Raw genomic sequence first — 16805 nt, forward strand, 5'->3', positions numbered from 1 at the left:
ATGGGGGTTTGCCCAGGACTGGCCTGGACCCCAAGAATCTCCAAGGGGCTCCAGGGCCGGGTCTGGGACAGCATCCTGGGGGGTCCCTTTGACTCCCGGCTCCAAGTCTGCAGAAAGGCAACAGCCCACAGGCCGTGTGACGTCCCGAGAGGTTCCTGGGGCTGAGCTTCGAGCCGGCCCGGAGGAGGCCACGAGCTCCACGCCACAGGTGCCCTTCCTATGCCGTCCCAGGGTCCCCGTAGGACCTCAGTGGCTCCTCCGGCCTTCCTGGGGCTGGGCAGGGGAGTGTGATCACAGAGGCAGAAGGGGGCAGAAGGGGGCACAGAGCCGCCACCCGATCCCATGACCCCACGCCCAGGTCTGTACCTGAGAGAAGTGAGCGTCCGCGTCCGCGGAAAAATCTAGGCGGGCGTTCGCAGGGTTCACGACAGCCAGAGGGTAGAAACGACCCGACGTCCGCCGGCTGAGGAACAGACAGGACGAGGCAGACCACCCCGGGCGGCACGGACACGCGCCACGGAACCCACGAGCCTGGCACGTGCTGAGAAGCCCGACGCAAGGGCCACACGGCGTGGGATCCCACTCGTGTGAAACTCCAGAATGGACACGTCTGGACACGGAAGGCACAGCGGGGACGGGACGGGAGGGCTCCGGGGGCGACCGCTCAAAGCTCCAGGCTGCTTTCGAAGCAAGGGAAGGGCTCTGAGATCGGCCGTGATGGCGGCCGCTGGGCGTCGTCACCAGACGACGCTCCGCGGACTTGCACCGCTGGAGAGAGGGCGCCGTGCGCCGTGTGACTTACGGCTCCGTGGGCCCGCGCCAGAGACGCCACGCTGACCCGTGGGGCTGAGGAGTCACGGCCCCCCTGGACCCGGCCTGAGATCGCGCCGCCAGGGGCCCAGAGCCAGGCCTGGCACGGCGCCCGTTCGCTGCTGCCCTCCCTCCACCTCCGCCAGGCGTGCTTTCCCTTAACGGCAGGGCGCGAGGTGGTACGTTGAGGCAGGGGGCGTGAGGAGAGGCCTTTCTCCTCGCGTCCTGGGCCTGGGGCCCCTCCGGGGACGACCGGCAGCCCTGACCACGCAGGCGCTGGTGTGCCTTCCCCACACCGCACGGCCCCCAGGCCAGGCTCTTCCCCCCTGGACCTCGGTTTACCCATAGGGGAGAGGAGGGCACAGCTGGATGGACCCTACGGGGCCAGGAGCCCCGACGCCCAGGGGCCATGGTGGGCCTCGCGCCCCCTCCCCCCAGCAGCAGGGCACTGGAGCTTTTCATCAGGAAAGACCCAGACTAAATTTACGCGGGGCCCCCGCACGGCCGGGAGAGGTCAGGCGGGCCCCCCACCCTGGCTGCTTGCTTGACGCAGTTCCCCTTTCCCTCGGGGGGGCCCCATTGTTCCTGCAGCCTGGCTCGCAATCTCCCCGCACACTCACTTCCTGTTTCCTGGCTGAGAGGAAGCAGAGATTTCTGGCCTCTTTCCTTTCTCTCTTTACGTTTTTAAGGATATTGAAAAATAATGATACTCACAGGCAACTTTGGAGCTGAGGTCGTGGACGGGGGATGCTGGAGACGCTTCGAGGCCACCCACACGGACTCCGCACTTGGGGTCACGGGCCCCCTGGGGACCTGGTGGAAGCTGCCGACCCCTCCTCCCCCCACCCTGGGAAGGCCCAGCACAAACCACCCAACTCGGTGGAGTTCAGAGGCCTCCGAACCCCCCCCCCCACTGCCCAGGGCCCCCAGACCCTCCACACTCTGATCTGACACATGGGGAAACTGAGGCAGGGAAGCCTTCCGGCTTCTAATGCCCTTGCCTTCACTGGCACCCGTGACAACCCCGAAGGCGTCACGCTGTCCCTGGGGAGGGGACTCTGACGCCCCTCCTAGCAGCCCCAGCTTCCCCCGGCCGCTGGGACAATGGGCAGTCACAGATGACGTACCAGGAGCCTGCCTGGGGGACAGGGACCGGCTCATCTGTCCCTCACGGCCCCCGCACCCCTGCCTGCCCACGCCCCGGGAGAGCTTCAGCTCTGGGTCAGAGGTCAGGCTTTTCCCGCGCCAGTCTCTGTGGCCCCGAGAGGTCATTCCTCCATAAAGGGGGTCGGATCCCGGCCCGGAGCTGGCAGGGCAGGCGTGACAGCCCACGAGGACCCACGTGCACGCGGCGTGGTGCCAAAGGGCCTCAGTTGTCCTTCTCGTCGGCTTCAGAGGGCCTGGCTCCCTCTCTCCCTGGTGGGCAGGGCAGGGACAGGATGGCCCCCTCAGGCAGGGCTGAACGGTCGCCCACCTCCATCAACCTGCCCCCCTTCTCAGGAGCTTCCCTTTCCGTCCCGGGAGATAAAGTGTTTTTTCCTCTCGGCGTTAACGGCCGCCCCATCCGCCGGGCTTGGCAAATTGCAGGCCGACTGCAAGTGGGGCTTCCGTCCGGGGAGCCAGACCGGGGGTGGGGGTCCGGGGCAAGCCCCCTTCCTCAGCCCCCACGGAGGAGGGAGCCCCAAGGGGGTGGGGGCTGCCCCCAGGGCCCAGAGGAGCCCGCACTGGGACAAGCCCTGGCCAGGGGGCCAAGCACCCCGAAGGTGACCCTCAAGGGCCTGGCCACGATACTGGGGGGAGGCGGGAGGGGTCTTGGATTCTGCCAGGGGCTCTCCCTGCTCAGCAAGAGGCTGTGGCAGTTGGGCCCTGACCACAAATGCCCGCCCTGTGAGCCTCCAGGCAGGATCCAATGCCCACCTCGTGGCCATGGTCAGCACCTGGCCCCCCACCTGGCCAACAGGCCTTGCACTACGGAGGTGAGTGTTTCCTGGAGGCTCCTGGCAGCGGGAACACAGAGCACAGCCACAGCAGAGGTTGCACAGGGGGACCCCTAAGCCCACTCCCGCTCCCCAGCGGGCGGCCCCTTCTCTCTCCACCGCCCAGACCCACTCAGTGCCCTGGGACGTCCACCGTGCCCGCAGCCTGCAGACTGCTGGGCCCGCTAAAGCCCGGAGCTTGGCGCCCTGGGGGCTGTGCTGCTCCCCAAGAGTCCTGTGCCTGGCTTTCACCCTGCCTCGGTGTCTCTACTACAGGATGAGTCTTTCTCCCTCCGTTGAAGAAATAGTAATCCAGCGATACCACAGCAAAACCATCAAACGTGCCAAGAGGGCATGAGGCACCGGGTACCCTGGCGCTGGGGGAGTGACCGGGAGTTCTGCTGGGCAGTCCCTGGTGTTACAGGTCTCCCCGGACCAGCGGGTCCCCCAAGACAGTCCCAGGGACAGGCGCCCGGGAGCCACGCCGGAAGGCGGGCACAGAGACCACCAAAGCAGCGCCACGGGTAAGAGCCAGGGCCGGCGGTGTGCGCGGCCTGCTCTGTTCTCCCTGCGGAACACGGAGCTGCCCAGAGGGTGGGCACACCACCGCACCGGCCGCCCACAGACGTGCCACGGAGCGGGAGAGGCCAACACCACTCGGGCACCGTGCAGCGCCGTGGATTTGAAACTCCATGAAAGCAGGCGGAACCACGCCGTGGGCGCCTGGGGCGGACTCGGGGCCTCTCTTGGAGGGGTGCTGGTTGCCCGTGCTCCCCGTGGTGTGCATCTTCACTGTGAGGATGCATGTGTGCAGCTGCCTGGGGGGGGGGGGCGTCTGGGCGGGCTTGTGATGGGTGGCCCGCGTGGCCTCTCCCTGCCCTTTGCGCACCTGCTAGGGGGCCAGCTCCGTCCCCGTGTGAGCGGCACAAATGAGGTCCCGCTCGGCAGTGTGGAGCTGGCACTCAGGGAGGGGCATCGGGACACGAGTGAGGGATCGGACTTGGTCCGAGTGCGCTGGGAAGCCTTCTGTTGTGGTTTACAGGACGTCACACGATCTGATGTCACCCTTCACAAAGCTCCCTAAAAACCGGGGTGGGGGCAGGGCTACCCCGTGGGCCGAGGAGGAGGTCACCCAGGTAAGAAGCATGGTGGCCTGGACCAGAATGGGGCAGTGGCAGGAGGGACGTGTTCTGAAGGCACAGCCCGTGGGGGTCTATGGGAACGAAGGACGGGGCAAAGGCGGCATCCTGGGCCTCCGGCCTGAGCAGCGGTGGACGGGCCGCAGGAAGGGTATCGTGACGGCATGGGCAGTCCCCAGGAGGTGGGGCCCCGGGGGGCAGGGAGAAGGGACCAAGCGCTCCCCAAGGGTGTCCCGCTGCTCAGGCCCCCCTGGGCCCCACGACCAGGGCTTTCATTTCCCACTGGCTGCCCCTGGCTGCCTCCGATGCATCATCTGAAGGCTATTTTGTGAGTGCCGTGCCCGGTGCCTGGCACAGGGGGTTCCAGCAGGCAGGCCGAGCGGGGGCCCGTGGGCAGTGGGGTGGAGGACGGAGCACTGAAGACCCCAGGCTCCCTAGAAAACGTCGGGTTCCCTTCGAACCCTTGCCCAGCTCAGGCATCGACGGCTCACCCGGCCCGGGGGTGCCCAGCCCCCACCGGGGACAGACAGGTCACCGGGCCCGGCGCATCCCTTGGTGAAGGCTCTGCACATCTGGCGAGAAGCTGGACCCTGCCGTGGTGACAGAGTCACCCTATCCCGAGGCCAGCGGCTGCTCCGGGGGTAAACAGGAAGGCCCATCTCTCCTCTGCTCTGCGCTCTCGTCCCTCCTTCCTGCAGCCCTGGTCACACGCCTCCCCCGGTGCCCCTCGGCCTCAAGCCGCCTGAGCCGGCCTCTGCTGGGGGCTCGGTCTACCCTCTCCGGGGGCTGCAGAGACCGAAAGCTCGGTGGTGAGGGGTCCCAGGAGCTCCTGGCTGACCTATGCCACGCCCCACCGCCTGACCGGCACGCTCAGGGAAGGTAAGGCAACAAGACCCCTTTCCAACCAACTGACTTCAGAACTTTCAGGCAGACTGGGAGACAGCTGCAAGGATCCAGCTCTACTGTGCCTGGGGTGGGTGGGGGAAACTGAGGCCCAGAGTCTCCAGCAATGGAAAGCAAGCTTTCTCCAGCCTCGGAGGCCATGCCGGAAGCCGGCCAGGCTCCAGGCCCAGGTCTCTGAGCTGCCCAGGTATGCCTGGGACCCACCCAGCCCTCAGGGGATATGGGCCTGGGGCACAGGAACACTGACTCCTCTCAAAGATGACTCCGTGAGGGCGGGCTGTGTGTTTCGTGAGTCTACACGGGTGGCATCGGGGGTGGGAGGAGAGGCTGGGTGGGGGGTGGGGGTGGAGGGAGCCCCAGCCCACCCCTCCAGGAGGCCTCCTTCCACCCATCCATCACCCGGGGGAGGCCGTGGGGCAGAAGGCACGCCTCGCCCCTCTCCAGGCCCCCCGGGGCCTCCTGGAGTTCCCCCACATCCGTCTCCTTCCTTCCCGTCCCTAACGGGCCGGGTTAGGGCAGGACCCCAGCCCTCCTCCTGCGTCTGCCCCTGAGGCTCCGGGAACCTGAGAGTGGAGGGCACAGCGGGGTTTACATGACAAGTCAGGGAGAAGCTGGGCCCTTAGCGCCTGGACCCAAGGCCTCCTTTCCTTAGCCCGGTTCCGATCTCAGCTCAGGGAGGGGCTGGAGGCAGGGCAGTGGGGGCTACAGGACAGGTGGGCAGCAGGCAGAGCCTGGGCCCCACCCTGGCTGGCACCCAGGGGCCAGGGAGCCCGGCTTTCTTCCCTCTCCCCGTGTTTGTCCCTCTGTGCTCTGCGGCATCCTTCCAGAAAGTTCCCTAACAAGCCCAAGCTTTAAAGGGAAAGCTGAGCCATTAACCATTCCCATAATTGGCTAATTAGCTACTCCCAAAGTCAGCACCCCCCACCCCCCACCCCTGCACTGGCAGGGAAGGTCTGAGGGTGGGGGGCTGACCCCCTGAGGGAGCGGGGAGGCAGTCGTGGAGAAAAGAAAGGCAGAAGGAAGGAGCCGACCAGTCCTGCCCCGTTCTGGCCCTGCTCTGCCCCACCGTTCACCTGGGGCAAGTCTCCCTCCCCTGGGTCTCAGTTTCCCCATATGTACACAAAAGGGGGCCGGATGCAGCCAGCCCTGATGTCTGCTGGTCTCCCACCCAGGGGCTCGGAGCACATCTCCGGGTGGGGGTCTGGGTGCGGTGGGCCGCGGGGGCGCCTCTCTCATGCTCTGTAGAGTACATTCAGCCATTGCTGAATATGGGGTGAATGTGGGGAAGGGACGGCGCGGGGGGTGGGGGGACAGGGAGGAGGGTTTCGGCTGCCAGCTCCAGCCTCGGGGCGGGAGGGGGGGGCACCACCGAGAAAGGCCCCCCAGTCCTGTGGCCGCAGCAGACCCTGCCCCAACCGTGGGGGTGGGGAGGAGGCCCGTCGCTCTGGGGGAATTTTCCAAGCTGCCCTCCACCTGCCCCTCTTGGCCAGGACATCCAGCTGGGTGGGGCCGGAGGGAGGTAAGGGCCAGCAGAGGTGCTCAAGGCCAGAGAAATGAGGGTGTTCCAGGCCGTGGGCGGGAAGGGGCCGACCCCGGAGCAAGGCTCGAACCCCCAGGACAGCCAGGGTTTGGAGTGGCCCTGTGTGATCAGGGACCCTCTGCCAACTGTGCGGTCTGGGGGTGTCCTCAGCGGCTGCCCAGCCCCGCCTTGGGCACCCACGCACCCCGATCACAGCAACTGATGCCCAATCTGTGGGTCCCCAGCACCACCTAAATGAGGAAACAGGGTCAGTCCGGGGGGCTGGGGGCTGAACCCCCTGGCCAAACCGAGGAAGCACCCCTTTTGGCCGCCCAAAGGCTCCTGCATTCCTCCATTTCCACCCTCACCCCTCCCACCCCTCAGCCTCCTGGAGGCCGAAGGAGGCAGGAGGGCCAGGGGACACGCTTTCCCTGCCCCCAAGAGAGGCCCCGTGCTGGCACAGCTCCAGGACTGGGGGCTCACTGCCCCTTGGGGTGGCTTTCCTGGAGAAGGCTTCGAGCTGATGACTGTCCCTCCCTGTCACCCCTACCGAGCCACGCTGGGTCCCCGAGGCACATCGAATGGGCTGCTCTCTGACTACCGGCCTACCTTGCCTGTCCCCAGGTCTCTTCTGGCTGGGTGCCCCCGCCCAGGGCTGTGGGCCCTGCCTCCCACCCTGTGACACGCACATCTGGGGGTGCGGGTACACGCCCTGGGGGAGAGTCCAGGGGCACAGAACAAACAGTCCCTTCTGCAGAGCTGCAGGAGCGTGGCCTGCGGTCCCACCAGGTGGCTGGGCCCAGGGTCTTCCCAGCCACGTCCTCTGCCACACACAGGGACCAGTGGGTCCCAGGGTCGCCAGCCGGGCCTGAGGCTGGTCTCCGGCTGCTTCAGAGTTAGAGGTCCCAGGGGACGACTCCCCCACCCCTGCCCACAGTTCGGCCAGGCCACCCCCTTGACGGCCCCCGCCCGCCCCTGGGCCTCCTGTTTATTCGCTGACAGCTCCCTGTTATCAGCGGGGAACACACACAGGAAGTCCGGCCGGGAAGGGCCCATCCCAATCCTGATTTACACGGGACGGTGCATAAAAAGCCGCCCTTCCTTGCCCGGGAGGAGCCTCCCTGCCCTGACGGCTGCCCGCAGAGCCGAGAGGGAAGCTCCAGGGGGCAGGCCAGGCGGGCGGCCTCCGGAGGTGCCTCGGGGCGGCAGGACAGGGCTGGGGTCCACCTCTGGCCCCCGGAGGCAGCGATGGTGGCCACGGCCAAGCCCGGGCCCGGGCAATATCAGGTACGGCAGAGGTGACATCGGGTGGGGGGGGGCAGGGAGCGGGCCCCGCTGACCACAGCAGCTGTCGGCTGGCGTGCACCCGTGTCACCTCTGAGCTCCAGCCGCCACCTCCTTTCTTCCCGATCGGTGCCGTTCCCAACGCATGGAGGGCACTCGGGCCCCTGGGCCGAGGGCGCCCGCTACTGGGTGGCCCAGTCTAGATGGACTCTGGAGCCCCGGCCTGAACCCTTGGCCCTGGGTGGCCCAGCCTCTGCTGTGACCCCTGAAAGGAGAAGCCAAATGTGGCCGGTGCCCCCCACCCTCCACACACCCTCCTTCTGGCTGACTCTGCTGTCCTGGAAAAGCCCCCCGCCCCCGAGGCTGGCTCAGCCCTCCTCTCAGGGAGCCTGGGGGCCCGGGGGCATCCTCAGGGGTGGGCAGGCACTCCCGAGGCAGGTCTGGGAGGGGAGGCAGAGGGGGCACTGGGCTCACAGGGAGGAGCCCCAAAGCAAAAGTGAACATGGGACCAGAAGGAGCCCCCCGCTTCCTGCCGGGCTGGCTTCAGGAGCAGGGCTGGGGGGGCCTCAGGCAGAGAGAGGCTGCGGGGGGCCTGTTTTTCCTCTACCCCCTCCACCCAGAGGGCCCGAGTCCCCACCCAAAGACCTCAGCCCACGTGGAGGCCCCTCTGGCTTTGGCCGCTCTGTTGTCCCACGGCCCCATCAGCAGTGTGTCTGACGAACCCCCATTTCTCAGATGAAGAAGCAGAGGACGAGGCCTCAGCCCGGGTTACCGGCAGAGTGAGGACCAGAGGACCCAGCCAGGCTGCAGGGGCCAAAGGGTCAGGGACAGGATGGGGGCAGGGGACAGGGCAGGGAAGACCTCCCCAGGCCTGGCTCTTAACTCTTTACTGCTTGGGTCTGAGCGAGGGCTGCCCGGCTTGGGTATGAGGGCCGGGAGACCTGAAGTCCTTCCGCAGCAGGACCCCTCTGTCACCCTCTATATCCCAGCGGCAGCTGCCCCCACTGCCCTCAGACTACCTGCCGGAGGCTTCCGGGGCCCTCTTGTTCTGGGGGCTTCTGTTCAGGACGTGGGGTCCCTCCCTTCCTTTAGCCCCCCCAGAGTGGGCCATGCTCAGACACCCCACAGCCACTGGCTCTGCAAGGAGCCCTCGCCGCACCCAGGAGTTTGCAGGACCCTCCCCCAGCAGCCTGCCCGCGGGGACCCAAGGCCGGTCTGTCTCTAGGCTGACGGTGGGAGCACAGGCAGAACTGGAAAGACGCATCTGGCTTCAGCCATCACGGGGGTAGAGTCTGTTGGGGCAAATGCAGGCTGAGGCCCCACAGGGGCAAGGAGCCTGGCCCCCTTCCCAGCCCCCGGACATCGGGGTGACCAAGGTTGTGCGCCAACCCACGCTATGTCTCTGACCTGCAGACCTCAGCACAAGGGAGGCACGGGCAGCCCCCGCCACCCGGAAGAGCGGCTGCCACGCGAGCCCAGGGGATGACGGAGCCCCCTCCTCCAGGTGAGTCCACAGCAAGCTTCTGGGCAGCAGCAGGGGTCTGGCTGTGCCTGGGAATGTGTTCCACACACACGTGGTGCACTTAGGTGACCAGGGCCGGGGCTCTGCTTCAAGCGCCCCCAGCCCCCGGCCCCCACCGCGCCTCGCCCATGACGATGGCCGTGACAATCGTGGCACAGAAGTGACCCACTAATACCAGCTCTCCCAGGTGGGGCATATCTACACCCGGTTCCAGCTGCGTGAGCCACGTCTTGCACTGGGCACTGCTGCCCCTGGGGCTGCCTTAGTCGTCATTACAAACGCAGAAACGGAGCCCGGGAGTCCCTGCTGGTGACGGTGGGATTCGGGTGCGGGGTCTCCCCGGGGTCCTGAGGAACACTCAGGGGTGGTCCTGACTGTCCTGAACGGAGGGGGGTGCCCAGTGGGGGTCCCGCAGGGCCCCTAACCTGGCACTCTGGTTGGGAGGGTCGCTTAGTGTCACACTCAGGATCCAGCCGGGCTCTGGTCTAAGTACGGGGTCTCCGGGCCACCGGGGTCGTTATGTCCACCCCGCGTGGGGCTGCAAGGTAGTGGCCAGCTTCAATCAGCCCCCGGTGCCTAGCGAGCTGGCCACCCCGTTGTGACGGCCATCCCCAGCGTCTGGGGCTCAGCCTGCGGGGTCGAGGGCTCCCCACGCGGCCTCCCGGCTGGCTGGCGTCGCGGTCCTGCGTCCCCTGCGGCCGCCCCGCGCTCCGCTGCGGGGCCTCGGAGCGGGCTCGGGAGGGGCGGCGCGCCGCGGCGGGTGCGCGTCCGAAGCCCCGGGTTCGGGCTGACTCACCGCCGTGCCCGGGGTGGGGGGTGGGGCGCGCCCTGGCCGCGGGCCTCAGTATCCCCATCTGCGCAATGGGGGCGGGCGCGGGGCCTCGGGGCCCACCCGGGGCGTGCCGGGGGCGGGGGCGGGGCGGGGCGGAGGGCGGGGCCGGGGCCCCTCGGCGCGGCGGCGGCGGCGGCGGCGGCGGCGCGTGCGCGCCCGGCTCGGGCGGTGAGTGCGGAGGGAGCGGGCGCCGGGCCGGGGGGCGCGGGGAGCGCCGAGGGCGGGGTCTGCGCGCTGGGGCGGGGGAGGTCGGGGGCTCTGGCGCGCGCGGAGCTGGGGGGCGACGCGGAGCGACCGCGGGGAGTCGAGAGGTGAGCGGGCCGGGGGCGCCGGGGCTGCCGCGCGGGGACGCGACCCCCGGCCCTGCCCGGATCCTGCGTCGGGTCCGGAGAATGGGCCCGGCGGCCTCGGGAAAGGGCGCCCCCTGCCGGTAACAGGCGACGAGCCGGGCCGCGCGGGGGCCCGAGGGGGGCGGGGGGCGTCGCAGCCCCTCACCCGCCTCTGGGCCCTGAGCGTCGCCCCCCCCCCCCGCCCCCGACCCAGGGCCTGACTCAGGGCCTCGCGGGCCCCAGACCCCGTGTCTCTCCCTCCTCACCCCCACCCCCCGCGGGGCCGGCGTGCAGGGGGAGGGGAGGCAAGGGGCAGGCGGCGGAGAGGACGCTTCCCCGGTGCCCCGTCACCCCGCCTTTCCGCCCTCCCAGGGTCCTAATGTCCAGGGCACCCCTCTCGGTGGAAGGGGGACCCGGGGCCGTCGCTTTGCGGCGAGTCGGGCCCCTCCCTCTGCGGACCCAGCCCTCCCCCGGGTGGGCGCTGCGGGGATGCCGCGCAGGCAGGTGGGAGGGAAGTGGGCTGGGCTCACGCTGACCCTCCGGGAGGGTGGGACGTTATCGCTTCGCAACCTGAGGTGCTGCGGCCACCCCCGCCCTGGCTCCTCCGCCCCAGCTGGGCTGTCACCGCGAAGGGAAATGACATTCTGCCAGCCTAGCACAGGCCAGGCAGCACCCTCGGCCTCCCCCAGCCCGGGAGGAAACATGACTTCAAACACTGACTCTCCTCTTTTAAAGCATGAGCAGGGGAGGTGCTGGGGCGGCTGTGTGTGGGGGGCAGTTACATCTGCAAGAACTGAGCCCCGCCCCCCCACCAGGCACCTAGCACGGGGGGGGGGGGGGCACAGGGTCTGTGGGCCCCTGGTGGGCTCCTGCCCAGCTCTCTGACCCACCTCCGCCTTCCCAGGGCCTGGCCTGCTCCCCAGTGCCACCTGCTCCCATCCTCTTGTGCTTGCCTAGACCCCCAGGAGTGCCCCCCCTAACGGTGTGCTGTGCTCCCCCCCAGGGTCCACTCCCCAGCGCCCCCTCCCTGGCTCTGACAGGACGTGCCCCTGCCCACAGACTGCTGAGAAGCACCGCACAGCCCCCCAAACTAAGTCCCAGCACCTCGGCTTCCCCCTGCCCTCCCCGCTTGGCCACCGACCAAGAGCAGGGGTGCGGGAAGGAAGGACTCTGGTCCGGCTGCCTCTCCGCCCCACGTGGGTCCATGTGACACGGGGGGGGGGGGGGCGGCCAGAGCGCCGACCCAACTCCCAGCCGACGGTGCAGACCAGCTGTGGTAGCACTCTCCCCTCGGGGTGGGGCTCTGCAGGCCTCACTCTTTATGGGACCAGCTGTCAGAGCTGGAGAAGGGGCCTCTTGAGACCCTCGTGGTGTCCAGAGAAGGATTCTACCTCCTGCCCCCACAGAAGTTCAGCTTTTTCCTGTGTGCTTTCCTGCTGAATGCCCCGTAGGGCCAGGCGCTGCCCACCTGGGTGGGACCCAGCCCCTTGGGGGCCTCGGGTGGGGTGCCTGGAGCATGGGGGCGGGGAGCTCCCCGTCTACCCAGATGCTTGGCTGCGCACATAGCTGGTAACCCCCCAGACCGCACAGCGCCCTCAGCATGTTGCAGACCAGTAATTCTGGGCTGGGGTTTCTCACATTCCCAGGAATGCTCTCCCGGCCTCCTTGACTTCCATCCACAGCACAGAGGGATGGCCTCTGGCTCCACTGGCATGTGGGAAGGGCTCCTCCGGTGCCCCCCGCCCCGCTGTCCTGGGATCCCTGGGCCAGACCGGTCAGACCCCAGTGTAGGAGTGACCCCCTCCTATACGCAGGCTCTGCCCCGTTCTCTGGACCGTATGGCTCCCGCATGCTGAGCGCCTGCACCCTCATTGCCCACCCCCCCCCCGCCACGGCTGGCTCCCCATTTGGCAGATGAGGACACTGAGGGCCCGAGGGCCAAGCCAGCTGGGCTGGGTTCTAGCTCTGCTCACTAACGCCCCGTGTGCAGACTGAGATTGGTACTGTCCTGTCAGGACAAGGAGGGCGCTAGCCAGGGCGTTAGAACGGGTGCAGAGGCTCCCCCTGGGCCCCCACCTTCCCAGGTGAACTTTGCTGGAGCCACAGACACCTTCACGGTTCACCCAGACCAACGTGCCTCCGCCCCCACCGTGAGGGTGCCGGCTTCTGGTCCTGGGCCCCTGTGACTGGCAAAGGGCCGGCCTCACCTGCTGAGACAGGTTGGGGGAGGACGGGGCTGGCACTGGCCTTGGGGCTCTCCTGCTGGGGAAGCGGCTGCGCGGGACGGGTGTCGCAGACCCAGGGCGCCGTCGCCCGCAGAGGTACGGGCTCAAGGAGGGGTCTGCAGAGGGACTTAGGGGGCTGTGCCTTGTGCTCCAGGCCACCGTCAGGAGAAGGCCAACCCGCTGGGACGCACGGGCCATGTGTGACTCCAGGGAGCTGCTTCTGGGGTGGCTCCTGGTGCTGGCAGTGGGTGGCACGGAGCACGTCTTCCGGCCTGGGTGAGTCGGCCCTCTGGCCACTGCGGGGGGGCGGGGGGGGGCCACAGGAGCCCTCGGCCCCTCCCCAGAGTCTGGGCTCCGGGAGCCCCGGGCTGACACGCTGCTCCCCCCTCCTCTGTAGCCGCAAGGTGTGTGCCGTCGGGGCTCCCAGGGGCCCCGAGTCTGAGTCTTTTGTGCAGCGGGCGTACCAGCCCTACCTCACCACCTGTGACGGGCACCGAGCCTGCAGCACCTACCGGTGAGTGCCCCCGCTCCCGGCAGGGCCCCCATCTGCCACACGTAAACCCTGAGGCCCAGGAGGGCGGGTCGCCCCAAGCTGGGAAACCCGGGCCCGGAGGGGTCAAAGGACTCACTGAGTGGACGGCAGAGGCCGGCGTCCCTGTCGACTTGGGCCGGTCCTGGTCCCAGGCCGTGGCTGTGGTTAGGCTCAGACATCATCTCCTCCCTGCCCGCCCCCCCCATCTTCGGAGGGGGTCACCCATCTTGCCTGCTCCCCTCTGCTTTCAGGGGGGGCTCGCCCGCTCCCGGCATGGCTGGCTACAAGTTCTTACCGCTTGAGATGCCTGCCTCCCCGACACCTGCCTCGGAGCCCCAGTGGGTCCCCCTCTCCCCATGACAGCCCCAGTGGTCACCAGACAGAGACCCTGCCCCCACGCACCCAGGACATCCCAGTGGCCAGCACGAGGGGGCGCGTCTCCCATCCTCGGCTGGCAACTTGCCTTAAAAAAGATTTTGCTTTCTGTGGGGGTTCTCAAAGACCTCCCTGTGGGATATCCCCGCACCCCCAGCTGGCCAAGAAGGTGGGGGCAGTGTGGGTGGGGCCCAGGCTGCGACCCTGAGATGCACGCCCGGTGAGGGGTGGGGCCCTGTCCCGTTCACCTGCCCCTGGGCAGGCCGGCCAAGGAGGGGCTGGCAAAGCCCCACTCGGGAGTCACCCCTTCCTGGGCCTGCTCAGAGCGGGGCTGGGCGTCCAGGATCCCAGGCCGCAGGTGGTTCCTGCACTGGAGGCTTGAGCGGTGCCGGCCCAGGAGGGCACCCTCAGCATCCAGGGGCCCGGCGCCCAGGGAGGGAAGGCCGGTGAAGAGCTGGGAGGACCAGCCCGGGTCTGCTGACGCCCCACTGCCCCCGCACACCCCGCAGGACCATCTACAGGACTGCCTACCGTCGCAGCCCCGGGCCGGCCTCCACCAGGCCTCGCTACGCTTGCTGCCCCGGCTGGAAGAGGACCAGTGGACTCCCGAGGGCCTGTGGAGCAGGTGCGAGGTGCAGGGCCGCCCCAGGGGCCCCACAGCACCCAGTCGGCCAGTTAGCCAACTGCTCCTGCGGCCTGGTCATGCCACACCCCATCCCCCTTTCCAGACCCCGGGCAGAGCACCCGCCGCTTTCGCCTGAGTGGAGCGCCTCCTTGCTGCGCGGCGCCCCTTCCCCGGCTGCCACCCCTGCAGGGCCCTGGGGCCCCCCCTCAGTCCGTGACAGGCCTCTCCCTCCACAGCAGTATGCCAGCCCCCGTGCCAGAACGGAGGGAGCTGTGTCCGGCCCGGTCACTGTCACTGCCCTCCAGGATGGCAGGGTGACACCTGCCAGACAGGTGAGGCTGGCTCCCGTCCCTCCGGAGGGGAAGGGTCCTGTGGACGCCACCCTGGGTGTCCCGGGTGGCCTGCCGACTGGCGGGTGTTAAGGGGGCTCAGTGTGGGTGCCCCTCCCTGCCCACACCCCTCTTCCGGCAGACGTGGACGAATGCAGTACCGGACGGGGCCCCTGCCCCCAGCACTGCATCAACACCGCGGGCAGTTACTCGTGCCGGTGTCAGGAGGGGCACAGCCCGTCCGCAGATGGTGCCCTCTGCCTGCCCGAGAGGGGGACCCCCCGGCTAGCCCCGAACCCCACAACAGGTAAGCTTCCCCCTTGCCCCTGCCCACGTCCTTGCTGCTGTGCTGGGAGGTGGGACAGGGAGGGCCCGAGAGGGGGCTGGGCGTCACCCTGCCGATCTGTGCCCGCCACCGTGGGGGCAGCCAGCCCCGGGCGGCAGGCCATCTCCCTGACCCGGGCAGAAGTGGGGGTCTTCCCCAGGGGAAAGGCGGGTGGCCGTCCCCCCGGCGCATCACGGGACGGGTTGCCGAGAGGGGGCCTCATCTCAGCCGAGAGAGTGGAAGAAGGCCCCCACCCCGCGTCTTCTCCGCGGCCCCTGCCCGGGCAGCCGGGAGAAGCCACACCTCCGCTGCCGACGGGACATTATTACTTTTGGTACGCGCTGTGACACTTCAAACTCGTACCGTGAGTAATAATGCGCTGTCGGCAGCCTGGCACCAGGAGCGCAGTGTGGACCTCGGCTCGGACCGCTCAGCACCGCGGGGCCCCTGGCACAGCGTGGGGGCCGGGGCGGGGGGCACCGAGGTGTGCGGAGGTGGTCTGCGGGCCCGCCTGGGCGCCTGCCTTAGGGGTGGGCTCGCGACGGCAGCTGGGTCTGTGACCCCTGGGGCTTGAGCCCCTGTCTCCAGACCCGTGCCCCACACTCGGCGGAGGCTGGGAGGTCTCCCGGGGGAGGTGAGGAGCCAGCCTGGGGTGTGGGGCTGGGCCTGCCCGACTCAGCACCGGGATCTCCCCAGGAACAGACGGCACAGTCGAGGAGGAGGTGCGGAGGCTTCGGTCAAGGGTGGACGTGCTGGAACAGGTGAGGCCTGGGCCGGGACCCCCCCCCCCCAACCCCGTTGTCTCCCGTCACGTAGCTCAGACCCTCAGAGTGGTTGCGGGGTTCGGTGGAGGTGGTCCCGGGAAGGAGGCCTCCTGGGTACTGACCGCCGGGGCCTGGCAGGGGCAGCGGGCTGATGCCTGGGAGCCCCAGGGGAGGAGGGACCAAGCTTGGCCACGCCCCCTCAGGCGGGCGGAGGGCCCGAGCCCAGGTCCACCCCTACCCTCCTCCCTGCCGTCTTTCCATGGGCCCGTTGGCTCGATGACCCCTAGAAAGCTCTGGTCCACCCCTCCTAGATCCCCTGACCCGGGACCCTGGGCCTTGGGGACCGTCACTGGACTGGCCCATGTAGTGTCCCCCTATGGCCCCCTGTCTGGCCCTCCTGGCCCAGAAGCTCCCTCGGGTGAATACCCAGGGCCCTGCAGAGCTGGGTGTGGGCGTCGGCAGGCCTTACTGGCCAGTGCTCCCTAACAGCCGCGGAGCAGAGAGGGAACCTTCTGCCTGCCCCACAGAAGCTGCAGCTGGTGCTGGCCCCGCTGCATAGCCTGGCCTCGAGGGCCCTGGAGCACGGGCTCCCCGACCCCGGAAGCCTCCTGGCTCACTCCTTCCAGCAGCTGGACCGCATCGACTCTCTGAGTGAGCAGATCTCCTTCCTGGAGGAGCAGCTGGGGTCCTGTGAGTGCTGGGGTCCCGGTGCCCACCTCCCCACCCACGGAGCTCCCTGGGAGCCTGAGGGCTCTGGGGGCTGGGGCCAGAGGGCGGGGTGGGGGGGAGGTGGTGGGGGGCACTGACCTCTGACCTCAGCCCTTCACCCGCCCACAGGTTCCTGCAAGGAGCTGTGATGGGTTCCCGGCTCTGGCTCCCAAGAGCCGGTCACCACGGTGCTGGGTGGGGCGGCCTGGCCGGCACCTCTGCACCCCCACCAGCGGGCCCGTGGCGGAGGGAAGGCACGAGGGTCTTTGTCGCTGGGCAGCACATCGGGGGGCCCCTTGTGATCTGTGTCAGAATAAAGTGAAGGTTCAGGAGCCGCTGTGTCCTTGGTGGATCATGGACGGTGTTCTGAAGCTGCCTGGGGGGAGGGGACACCTGCTGCCTGGGGGGAGGGAAAGGTGGCAGCCGTGGGGCAGGGCAGGGGGCTGCAGCCACACAGCCCCTCTATACAGCCTCCTATAGAGGGTCCCAGTCCTCCCTCTGCGGCAGGGGCTGGAGCAGGTGATTTCCGGAAGGCGAAACTAGCCTCTAGGTGGCAAGTTGGCTTTACCCCCAGGGGGCAAAGAGCAGATCTTCAGCCTCCTTCCCCA

General features: G+C 68.6%; 1 protein-coding gene across 4 annotated transcripts; it reads left to right on the plus strand.

The window, feature by feature from the left end:
* The first annotated feature begins 9038 nt into the window (after positions 1-9038).
* Positions 9039-16529, plus strand: EGFL7 (EGF like domain multiple 7). 4 transcript variants are annotated; one of them, XM_006939646.4, is made up of 9 exons: positions 9039-9135; positions 12694-12815; positions 12937-13053; positions 13956-14071; positions 14308-14403; positions 14543-14707; positions 15422-15486; positions 15979-16179; positions 16327-16529. In XM_006939646.4, the coding sequence occupies exons 2-8, from the start codon at positions 12736-12738 to the stop codon at positions 16138-16140; spliced, it is 801 nt and encodes a 266-aa protein (XP_006939708.3). In that variant the 5' UTR covers positions 9039-9135; positions 12694-12735; the 3' UTR covers positions 16141-16179; positions 16327-16529. The 4 variants fall into 4 exon arrangements, with proteins under 4 accessions (XP_006939708.3, XP_044898427.1, XP_019672317.2 ...); XM_045042492.1 differs by having other exon boundaries at positions 16017-16179; XM_019816758.3 differs by having other exon boundaries at positions 14311-14403; positions 16017-16179.
* Positions 16530-16805: the final 276 nt, after the last annotated feature.

The sequence above is a fragment of the Felis catus genome, chromosome D4 (assembly GCF_018350175.1).
Source record: "Felis catus isolate Fca126 chromosome D4, F.catus_Fca126_mat1.0, whole genome shotgun sequence".
Classification (NCBI taxonomy): Eukaryota; Metazoa; Chordata; class Mammalia; order Carnivora; family Felidae; genus Felis; species Felis catus.

Bases quoted from the DNA above. Each gene is read 5' to 3' on its own strand.
- EGFL7 (XM_045042492.1), top strand. From the start codon at position 12,736: ATGTGTGACTCCAGGGAGCTGCTTCTGGGGTGGCTCCTGGTGCTGGCA. The intron at 14,072-14,307 runs GTGCGAGGTGCA...CTCCCTCCACAG, and splicing joins CCCGAGGGCCTGTGGAGCAG to CAGTATGCCAGCCCCCGTGC. The intron at 16,180-16,326 runs GTGAGTGCTGGG...ACCCGCCCACAG, and splicing joins GGAGGAGCAGCTGGGGTCCT to GTTCCTGCAAGGAGCTGTGA.